At 40.0% G+C, this 10,930-nt stretch overlaps 1 protein-coding gene across 2 annotated transcripts; it reads left to right on the top strand.

The window, feature by feature from the left end:
* The first annotated feature begins 963 nt into the window (after positions 1-963).
* On the top strand, positions 964-3,463 carry LOC122056371 (protein NRT1/ PTR FAMILY 3.1-like). Of its 2 annotated transcripts, none has more exons than XM_042618292.1 (3): positions 964-1,086; positions 1,422-2,175; positions 2,380-3,463. In XM_042618292.1, the coding sequence occupies exons 1-3, from the start codon at positions 1,011-1,013 to the stop codon at positions 3,305-3,307; spliced, it is 1,758 nt and encodes a 585-aa protein (XP_042474226.1). In that variant the 5' UTR covers positions 964-1,010; the 3' UTR covers positions 3,308-3,463. The 2 variants fall into 2 exon arrangements, with proteins under 2 accessions (XP_042474226.1, XP_042474227.1); XM_042618293.1 differs by lacking the exon at positions 964-1,086 and adding an exon at positions 1,140-1,283.
* Positions 3,464-10,930: the final 7,467 nt, after the last annotated feature.

The raw sequence follows: 10,930 nt of genomic DNA, 5'->3' as shown, positions 1-10,930 counted from the left end.
ACATCTACAGCGTCCTTTTGATGTTTTGCCTATAAAAAAAAAAACATGCCAACCTACATTACTAATGATATCTATTGTAATGGTAGGTGTAAAATTAATGAGGTTTCTACAAACAAAAAGCAATAGGACACCAAAACCCATACATTTGATTTCTTCATCAGTTATCATTGTTCAACTGATTCTCAAATTTATGTTTGCTCCACTATAAGGATAAAAACTAAGTGGCTTCCAGCTCTGTCTTTGTGACAACCTAACTCAAATTCCCTTGTCATTTCAACAATTTACACACTTTTGCAAAGGAAGAAAAAACAGCTTCTATTGGTAGCTTATTTCTGTGCTTAAATCTGCTTCAAATGTCATTTAGAAGCTATAATTTTTGTGAGAGAGACGATAGAGAAATAATCATTTAGAACTAGGAAATTGGCTTCATGCTCTTTCTCATGATGATTCCTTAATTATGTGTGAGCTTATTGGCTTGTCCACCACCAAAATACATTGATTAATGAGTTCTCTTCCTCCATGGATCACTTTTTCCACTCATCGACAGCCACCACCGCCACTAGCTTCGCTTTTCATTGCTCTCAATTATGGAAGATTTGTCATTTATAGACCGAGAACATTTCCCTAAAGCTATATCAACATGAATAATCATTGATGATAAACTTTCTGAAACTCCAATCAAGCTAATCGGTTCAAGTAGGAATTTCTATGATTAACTATCATAGAATGGAAATAAGCTTCACAAGAACGTGACGTACCAGTTGCTGCTGTTGTTTGTATCGACCTACAAAGCATCTAAGACCCACTGATCAGAAAGCAACATGAAAGATATATTACAATATAGCTAATAAAGGTGGTAGGCAGGCCAGGAAATAAAAGCAGAGTGGTAAATAATTTTTTTTTTAAGTTACAAGATCGTACAAAACTTATTTTAATTAAATGAAATGTTTGTGCTAGGCTATAGATATAGACTCACATGTGAATAAGAGACAAGAGAGAGTGAGAAAGAGATGGCAATGGCAGAAGATGGCAGGGAAGAAAAGAAGAGGAAGCAAGGTGGTCTCAAGACCATGCCATTCATTCTAGGTGAATAGATGCATTATATTATTATTTCCTTCATCTTTTCGCATTTGTGATGTGAAAATAAAACACCATTTTAGATGGAGAATCGGACATTTAATTTGGTCTATGTCGATTCAGTTTTCAACAAAGATCATGCTTTCTCTGTCTCGATTAAACTGATTCTTGTTGATGCCTCAGCTTTGATGTCACCAAGAAACAATGTAAATGCTCTTAGTTGAATTCATCCAAATTGAGCTTTGGAAATTTCGTCGGAAGTTCTTGCTGAACTCTGAATGAGAAATCTGAAACAAATGTTAAGAGTTTTTAGGAATTTTGCTGATGAAATTGGTGTTTTGCAGCAAATGAAGTGTGCGACAGATTCGCCACGACCGGCTTCAACGCCAACATGATCACGTACCTGACGCAGCAGCTGCACATGCCGCTGGTGCAGGCCTCCAACACTCTCACCAACTTCAACGGCACCTCCAGCCTCACCCCTCTCCTCGGCGCCCTCATCGCCGACTCCTTCGCCGGCCGCTTCTGGACAATCATCGTCGGCACCCTCATCTACCAGCTCGGCATGATCAGCCTCACTGTGGCGGCGGTCCTCCCGGCGCTCCGTCCGCCGCCCGGCGCGCCGGCATCCTCATGGCAGCTACTGATTCTCTACGCTTCTCTCCTCTGCACGTCGATCGGGTCCGGTGGCATCCGGCCGTGCGTAGTGGCCTTCGGGGCGGACCAGCTCGGAGGCGATTCGCACCGGCAGCAGAAGTGGAGCTTCTTCAACTTGTACTACTTCAGCATGGGACTGGCGTCGCTGGTGGCGTTGACAGTGGTGGTGTACATGCAGGAGAATGTGGGATGGGGGTGGGGACTGGGGATTCCGACGATCGCCATGGGTATCTCTGTGGTGGCCTTCGCGGTAGGGCACCCTCTCTACATCAAAATGAAGCCCGGGGGCAGCCCATTGACGAGGTTGACCCAGGTCATCGTTGCAGCCTTTAGGAAGAGAAATGCAGTCAAACCGGAGGACCCCAATCTCTTGTACGAGGACAAGGAGTTGGATTCTGTTATCTCCACCGCTGGCAGACTGCTCCACACCAATCAGTTAAGGTAAGCTCTTTAGCAATCAGAAAAGAAACAATGCCCGAAAGGGGGCTTCACAGCAAATCGCATGAAAACAGAGATTGCTAAGCTTAGAATAACTCTGAATCCTTGTCCAGAACCCTTTCTTGCATAAATTCGTAGTTTAGCAGCTATTTAACTTTTGAGGAAGCGTCTCGGAGGATTCATCCTCGTGAGTTTATTGGCATGAAGGTTCCTGGATCGAGCTGCGATAGTTACTGAAGGGGACATGCTCGAGTCAGGCCGGCCGAGGCTGTGGAGGTTGTCCACAGTGCACAGGGTGGAGGAGCTGAAATCAATCATTCGAATGATGCCCATTTGGGCAGTCGGGATCCTGGTGACCACCGCCTCCTCGCATAATCACAGCTTCACCATCCAACAGGCAAGGACGATGAACCGTCACCTCTCGCCGCACTTCCAGATCCCCCCGGCCACCATGTCCATCTTCTCAACACTCACCATGCTAATCAGCTTAGCTTTGTACGGCCGGATCTTTGTGCCGGTTGCTCGCAGGTTCACAGGAAGGCGATCGGGCATCTCGTACCTCCAGCGCATGGGCATCGGCATGGCCATTGGTGTATTGGCCAACATGAGCGCTGCACTCGTGGAGATCAGGCGGAAGGGGGTTGCTGCGGATCATGGCCTCGTAGATAAGCCCAATGCAGTGGTGCCGATCAGTGTTTTCTGGCTGGTGCCACAGTACGCGATCCATGGACTGGCCGAGACATTCACATCGGTAGGTCATCTGGAATTTCTCTACGACCAGGCACCGGAGAGCATGAGGAGTACCGCCGCAGCATTGTTCTGGCTTGCATTATCCATCGGAAACTACATGGGGACCTTGTTGGTGACCATAGTGCACGACTGCACAGCTAAGCGGAGAGATTGGCTGCAAGATAACATCAACAGGGGGAAGCTGGATTACTACTACTGGCTGGTGACCGGGTTGCAGGTTCTTAATCTGGGTTATTTCATAACCTGTGCCATGTTTTACACCTACAAGTCACTTGAAATAGTTGAAGACGAGGATGCAGAAAAGGAGGCTGATAGTGTGGCCGGTGGCAATGATATAGAGATCGCCAAAATCAGGACTGTAGATGCAAAAGATGAAGACAAGTAGGGAAAGACATGAGTTTTGACTGTAATTTAGCTAGCAGCGTGTTGTAGCTAGTTATTCTGAACATTATGCAGAGAGAAATAGTGCTAGCAAGAATATGAACAACTCTAGCATATTAACATCACATATTAAATAAAGAATGGAAATGAGTTCAAATAATTTGATTCAGAAGTAGAGTAGCTTTGTGTTCAGAGATCGGGCGGTGGCTTATCAGCAACCGTGAGACATAAAAAGTTGCGTTTGTGCCATTGTACAATGTTAAGAAAACAATCTATGAAACCCGTAGAGTGCAATGGTTAGGCTCTTTAATAAATAATCAATGAATCTAAGGTTTGAGTCGTCGGTGGGAAATTTCGTCAGATCAATCATTTTAAAATTAATCGATTCGAAGAGTTGATATCAATTAAAAAAAATAATCCATGAACAAAGAAATAGTCTAAGAAGCAGGGATCAAGTCCAGCCAACCTAGAGAAAGGAGAAGAGAAACCAATGCCCCAATCTAGTGGAACCAGAGAAGGAAGTGTTTATCATACTTCGTCATTTGTTTATATTATTCTGTGTGTTTGGGTGCCGTTAGCTTTTTGTTAGAATTAATGCACTAGAGAATCAAAAGAATGACAATTAACATAAATTTCTTTAATTCTCAAGAAGATTGGACGTGATTTTTGAGAAAATTAGTCTTCTAAATCAAACATATCGTTTTATGAGAATATTGAAATTAATAGTTTTTATGATGTAACTAATGTCATACAGTCATGAGAGTCTATAGATATCTAATTTGTAACTTTCATTTTGATATCGAAGAAAGCATCCAGCTCGTATTTGAACTAAAGTCTCCTATTTTCTTCTTGTCATTATTTTATAAAATATATTATTTTCTAACAAAGTGATATCAAAGCGGAATTAAAGAATTTTTTGGGAGCTTTTAAAGGCATCTTCAATAGGGATATTTAGAGGAAATATTTCTTCAAATATCTTCCCTTTACAAATATCCTCCATTGTAGGAGATATTTAAGAGGTGAATAGAAATTACCGGGCATAACTTTATACCCGATGATTTCATTTTAGGTGACATGCAAGTGGGTCCCACAAGGGGCAATGATTACCTTTTTTTAAGATATTTTATTATATAATTTGAAATATTTGAGAATAAGATATTTGGTAGGTGGGGTCATAAATATTTGATTGATGAGATATTTGATTGTGAGATTTGAGATATTTAAGGAGTGAGATATTTGATTGTGAGATTTGAGATATTTAAGGAGTGAGATATTTGAGTGATGATATGAAGATGAGACCATAAATATTTAGAAGAAATATTTAGTATTATTATGGATGCTCTAAGATGACATCCACTTCAATGCAAAATCTTACCATTCCATATTCAACCATTTTAGTATGAGAACGTGAAAAATGAAGATTTTCCTTTTGTCTGAAGATTTATGGAGCATTGTTTAATGGTTTAGTAGAACCTGAAGCAAGGAATCAACTTTCAACTTAGAAGCTTTGAAGAATGATAGATGGTAACGCACTTTCAAAAATTCAAAATGGAGAGTCACCCCAACTATCTTTAAGAATTACGAGAGCTACTTTAACCAAAAATAATGTTAGGGATATTTGGGAATAAGAAAATCAAGGCGGATTGTCTTGCTCACATGGTATTATTGTAATCATTCATCAGAATATGAATACATTTCCGTATTATGAGTATTATTTTCATTCACAAAATTAGAAGGTCACTTACATGGATCATATTTATCCTTGTCGAAGTAAGAAATTTTAGCCTTGTGGTGTAAATAACTTTATAGTTTCATGTCTCCATAGCCTTGTGCAACTCGGTAGGCAAAGAAGGTACGGATCGAGTCAAAATATACCGAGAAGGTAAAAATAAAATGCGACCACTGCAAACAACTTGGCCATAATTGAAGGACTTGTAGAATGCCACCAACACCTGCTAATTGACTTATTGTTATATGTATACATGAATATTTTGTAAGTAAGAACATTATGCTTGATTTATATATTTTGTATGAAGGCAAAATGGATCCATATCTTTTGTATGTAGTACATCCATATATTTTTTTTACTGGTATATGTTTTCATGAATTTGAAGATAAATAGTTGTGTTGAGTTTTGTAAATTTTATATCTCTTATATGAGAAGTGTCAATTGTCTAGATATTTCAAAGTGGGTGCTTGTAAATTGGATTTCATCTGTAAATTATGACTCAATTATGATAAGTTTCAGCTAGAACGTATCAGGCCCACGATGTACCTGATATGGGAATATATCAGGTCCAACATTCCTGATGCGAGAATTGTATAGTTGAATAATTTCCTGAATAACAAATAGGGTAGTAAATTTAGTTTCAACTCTAAGTTATGACTTAAAAAAATAAGGTTTTGTTGTGCTTGTATGTTAAAACTCGAAAGTGTGTGTTGTTCATTGAATTCCAACAAGTGCATTATTCCATGCCAAATGACACAACACAATAACTTCATTGACAATAGTTAGAACCCTGGTTTGACACTATATCTACCTTCTCCTTGCTCAACCCTTCCCATTGATCGATATTTTGGTGAAATCTGACTACCCTAGGGGTCCATCAGTGGGTTTTGGTTAAAACCCACTGATGGACCTAGAGGGGTCAGATTCCACCCCAAATCAATTTCTATGGCTTTATCGTGTATCAAGGACTCCAACGGTGTCGTCTATTGTTAATTTAGATCTCTCCGGAGATGATCTAATCTTATGATGCATTTTAGCCAGAACATGGGCCTGATATGGTCCCATATCAGGCCCAAAGGTTATTCCTAATGCGAGAATTGTATAATCGAATAATTTTCTAAATAACAAATAAGATTGTAAATGAGTTTCAACTCTAAGTTACAACTTAAAAAATAGGGTTTTGTTGTGCTTATAAGTTAAAACTTGAAAGTGTGTGTTGTTCATTGAATTTCAGCAAGTGCACCGTTTCATGCCAAATGACACGACACAATAACTTCATTAACAGTGGTTAGAACCCAAATTTGACACCATATGTACCTTCTCCTCACTTAACCCTTCCCATTGATCGATATTTTGGTGAAATCTGACTACCCTAGGTTCATTAGTGGATTTTGGTTAAAATCCACTTATGGACCTAGAGTGGTTAGATTGCACCCAAATCAAGTTTTGTGGTTTTCTCATGTATCAAGGTCTTCAATGGTATCGTCTATTGTTGATTTAGATCTCTCCGGAGGCGATCTAATCTTACGATACATCTCAGCCAGAACATGGGTCTGATATGGCAAAGGTTATTCCTGATGCGAGAATTCTATAGTTGAATAATTTTCTGAATAACAAATAGGGTTGTAAATTGAGTTTCAACTCTAAGTTACGACTTAAAAAATAGGGTTTTGTTGTGCTTTAAATTAAAACATGAAAGTCTGTGTTGTGCATTGAATTCCAGCAAGTGCATAGTTCCGTGCCAAATGACACGACATAATAACTTCATTGATAGTGGTTAAAAATTTGGTTTGACACCATATTTACCTTCTCCTCGCTCAACCCTTCCCATTGATTGATCTATATTTTGGTGAAATTTGACTATTCTTCATCCATCAATGAGTTTTGGTCAAAATCCACTAATGGACCTTGAGAGGTCAGATTGCACCCAAATTAAGTCCTATGGCTTTCTCATGCATCAAGGACTCTAATGGTGCCATAACAATTATTGATTTAGATCTCTTCGGAGGTGATATAATCTTACGATACATTTCAGCAAGAATATGAGCCTGATATGTTTCCATATCACCCCATCATGGGCTTGATATAGGACCTTATCAAGCCCAATAAGGTATGAGATCATATAAGGTGAGGTCGTGCCTGATATTTTCTCATATCATGCCCGCGTCGGGCTCGATATTGACTAATATCATGCCCGACATGATTTACATTACACATCTCCTTCGGCGCATCTCCTTAGGTCAACCAAATTGCGAGCTAGGCAAAAACTTGACATTTCACGAACCTCCTATGGCTTAGGACTGTCATCATCTTCTTTCTCAAATGTACGTAGCACTACTGCTTATTTAGTTTTTCTTTCGCATGGGGTTATCGTTTGTGTCTAGGGCAGCCGAATTCATTTTGATTGTGACTGCTGGTTTATGCTTGCTATGCTTGCTCAGTTCGGGATGACTTCAAAAACAGATTCCTCAAGTGGAGGTGATGCTCGACCCAGTTATCCTAGTTATTTAAATAGAGGGCACAGTAAAAGAATGAATCGAAAAAGTAGCCATTTTCATTTCACAAAATTTATTTCTTCTGTTCAACCGACAGCACCACAAGAATAGTTGATTCGAAGCACACCCTTCTCTTGAGTCCTTGATCTCACTAATTGTCCTTATGTAAGAGCTATGGTCTAGAACATGTTTGATAATTGGGATTCGAAAGAACACAACTTCATCTTCCACTGGAAAAAACTACAATTCATAAAGGTTGATGTTGCACTGATTCTAAGCCTACCCGACAATGGAAACACAATTCCACTTGATTTAAATGAGGCATCCAACATGTTGTACATAGAGATTTTCCAATAGTCTGATTGTTCTGTGAAGCATCAATTTGATATCAAATAATTACAGCGGGAATCTATAATTGGATATATATATATATATATATATATATATATATATATATATATATATATATATATATATATATATATACTATAATTTTGGTATATCAAAAATATTGAAATATCAAACAACTTTGATATAAATAATATGAAATTTAACCTTACTAAAAATTTAAAATATTAAAATTTTGATATGATATCAGTATATATTTTTTAAATAATAAAATTTCTAATATGATATACATTATGTTATAAAATTTTTAGTGGTACACCACCCCTACATAAATGGTTCGATAATTCTCAAGAAGATTGAATGTAATATTTGCAAAGATTAGTATTCCGAGTGGACGTTGAAACTCTAAGATTATTTTAATGTGGTCAATAAATTAAATTAGATTCTGTCGTATTTTAAATTTATGTCTAAATATATATGAGCTTAGGAGCATAGGGAGTCGAGTAAAAGATATAGTTAGTGAGAAGGACGGTACGAGAGAGAGCCGACGGACTCGGTACGTCTAAGGTACGAGGTGTTGCGGAAGAGTATGCGGGCGGACGAGAAGGAAGGCGCGCGGTGTTTCCGAGGGATGAGAAGCCGGAGTGGAAGGTTGTTCGAGAAGGTCGAAATTAGGTTCGGGTGAGCCGTATTTCGATTGGCTGAAATCACCCAATCGAACGGAGCTCGAGTGGGAGACCCGGACTGAGGTGAGCAGCACCGGAGCAGAGGGTCTGGACCAAAGATCAACCTTGTTGACTTTAGTGGTCCGGACGCCCAGAATCAAGTTTTGATCGGATCGCGGTCAAACGCGATCCGTTGCGAAGGGGATAAAATTTTATCCCCTCCCAGGTGCGTGGACCCCTTCCAGGCACCCCGACCAAGGCTATAAATACAACCTTGGTCCAGAAGCTTTTCATCAACTCAAGCAATTAGCATTTCCAACACTTGTACGCTTTCTTTAGAGTTTAGCTTCTATTTTTCTGTGCGTCATTGCTATAAGAGGCTTCTTCTCTTGAAAGAGATACTAGTGTGACACATTCCTTGGATTAACAATCTCCCTAGTTGTAAGCAAGTCAAATCTTGTGCCTCTTCTTTTGTTATTTTCTGTTTATATATTTTATGCAAGTGTTATTTAGAGAGTTTGAGAAAGGTAGTTTTTTTTTTTTAACTTTTGCAGGGCTATTCAACCCCCCTTCTAGCCGGCCAATGCGGTCCAACAAGTGGTATCAGTGTAACGACACGCCTTCTACTGACTAGGCTGTGAGGCCGATCGCTACATTATGCTGTGCTAAATTACTATTGTAAAATACCGAAAATAGGCGAATATTAATAAGGGAAATTTCCGGAATTTTTGGAAATTTTTCGAGAATTTTCCGGAGCTTGTACGGACGAGTTAACGGGGATAAAAAATGGGGACGGAAAAGCCTGTTTAGGTTACCCTGTTTTATTGAGGAAAAGTTTTAATTTCTTTTCCCTTTTTCTTTTTTCTTTTTCTTATATTTTTCGCCGTTCCTTTTTCCCTCTCCCTCGAGCACCCGAGCCGCCCTTCTTCCCCACGGCCGATCTCCTCCGTGCCCTAACCGCCGGCCCAGCGGTTCTCCTCTTCTTCATTTCTTCTGCCCGACGCCACTGCTCTTCCGCCACAGAGCCGATTTATTTCTCCTCTCTGTGCCTGTGCACGCGCGAAGCCTCAGCCGAGCCAACTCGGGCCTATGCCCTAGCCGCCGGTGACGCACGGAGCAGCGCCGCAAACCCCCCCGGTGCCCTAGCGCCGATCACCGTGCATCACCCTTTCTTCCTCTGCCCTGGTGTGAGTTCACGGCCGATTTTATGTGCTGGCACCCGAGCCTAGCGCTGACGCCGCCACCGGGTTTCTCTTCTTTCTGTGTCCGAACCCTAGCACTGACATTGTCGACCAGCTAGCCACAAGAACTCGCCGGCAGGAAGAACCAGCACCCCCATTTTTTTTGTCTCTGCCCTAGATTGCCGGAATTCAGAAGATTAGGTAAGTCTTCGGTTAGCAGTAGCAACTCAAGTTTTGGGGTTCCTTTCTGTGCCTAATTCAACTGCATGATTTTTCTTTCAGCCGACCACAGTGCCCTAGTTGGGTGTACTGCCGCCGCTGTTTCTCTGCACAGTGCCGCCGTCGTTCGCTCTATTACCTGCCAGCCGAACCCTAGATCATTGCTTGCTCACCTGGGCCTAGTTCCCTACTGCTGAAGCCTTTAACCCGTGCCCTAGCAGTGAGGTCACTTGTTCTAATTCCAGTAGCAACCATCTTTTGTAGTTGGATCATGTGCTAATTGTTTTTGGATTTCCAGCAGCCAGGTTTTCAGCTGTGTCAATTGGAAATTCTTCGACCTTGGATTTAAAAGTGATACATCCATATTTTTAGGTGAGTTTAGAGGTGATTCCATTCTACATTGAATTTCATTAATAGTAATGGATAGTATCAGTTGATTAGTTGATATTAGATTTATAAATGTATTTGTTGTATTCCATTTGGATAAGTTAATTGATGATCCAATTGAGGTTTATAAATTTGGGTTTGTATTTAAGTTAGATTTCAGGGATTCGATTTAGCTAATTAAATTGTATATAATTAGCTAAACCTGTATGTCGTATTGATACAGGACTTTGACGCGAGACGAGTATCTCGGAGTCAGAATTGGACCTTTCTTTTGTCGGAGGCGGGTACTTTGACTTATGTCTTTTGATATGCATAATAAATTGTTTAACATATAGCAATGATTGTGTTATCCTTTTGATTCGGTTGGTCACTACATGATCTGTTACATGTTGTTTGTTTATTTATTATGCACTGCATGTTATTATTGACCTGACTATACATGCTTTCGGTAGTGACCCAACCATATGATACATCATGTTCAGGACCTAGGGTTTATTTGATACCCTATCTGTTTGTGTACCTTCCATCTGATACATTGACTTGTGGTACACCTTTTATTTATGTATGGATCTTGCTATGCTATTCATGAGATTGCCATGCTTA

This window comes from Zingiber officinale, chromosome 3B (assembly GCF_018446385.1).
Source record: "Zingiber officinale cultivar Zhangliang chromosome 3B, Zo_v1.1, whole genome shotgun sequence".
Lineage (NCBI taxonomy): Eukaryota > Viridiplantae > Streptophyta > Magnoliopsida > Zingiberales > Zingiberaceae > Zingiber > Zingiber officinale.
The sequence above is the reverse complement of the archived record's forward strand: the minus strand, read 5'-3'. Positions and strand labels throughout refer to the sequence as shown.

Bases quoted from the DNA above. Each gene is read 5' to 3' on its own strand.
- LOC122056371 (XM_042618292.1), top strand. From the start codon at position 1,011: ATGGCAATGGCAGAAGATGGCAGGGAAGAAAAGAAGAGGAAGCAAGGT. The intron at 1,087-1,421 runs GTGAATAGATGC...GGTGTTTTGCAG, and splicing joins GACCATGCCATTCATTCTAG to CAAATGAAGTGTGCGACAGA. The intron at 2,176-2,379 runs GTAAGCTCTTTA...ATTGGCATGAAG, and splicing joins CTCCACACCAATCAGTTAAG to GTTCCTGGATCGAGCTGCGA.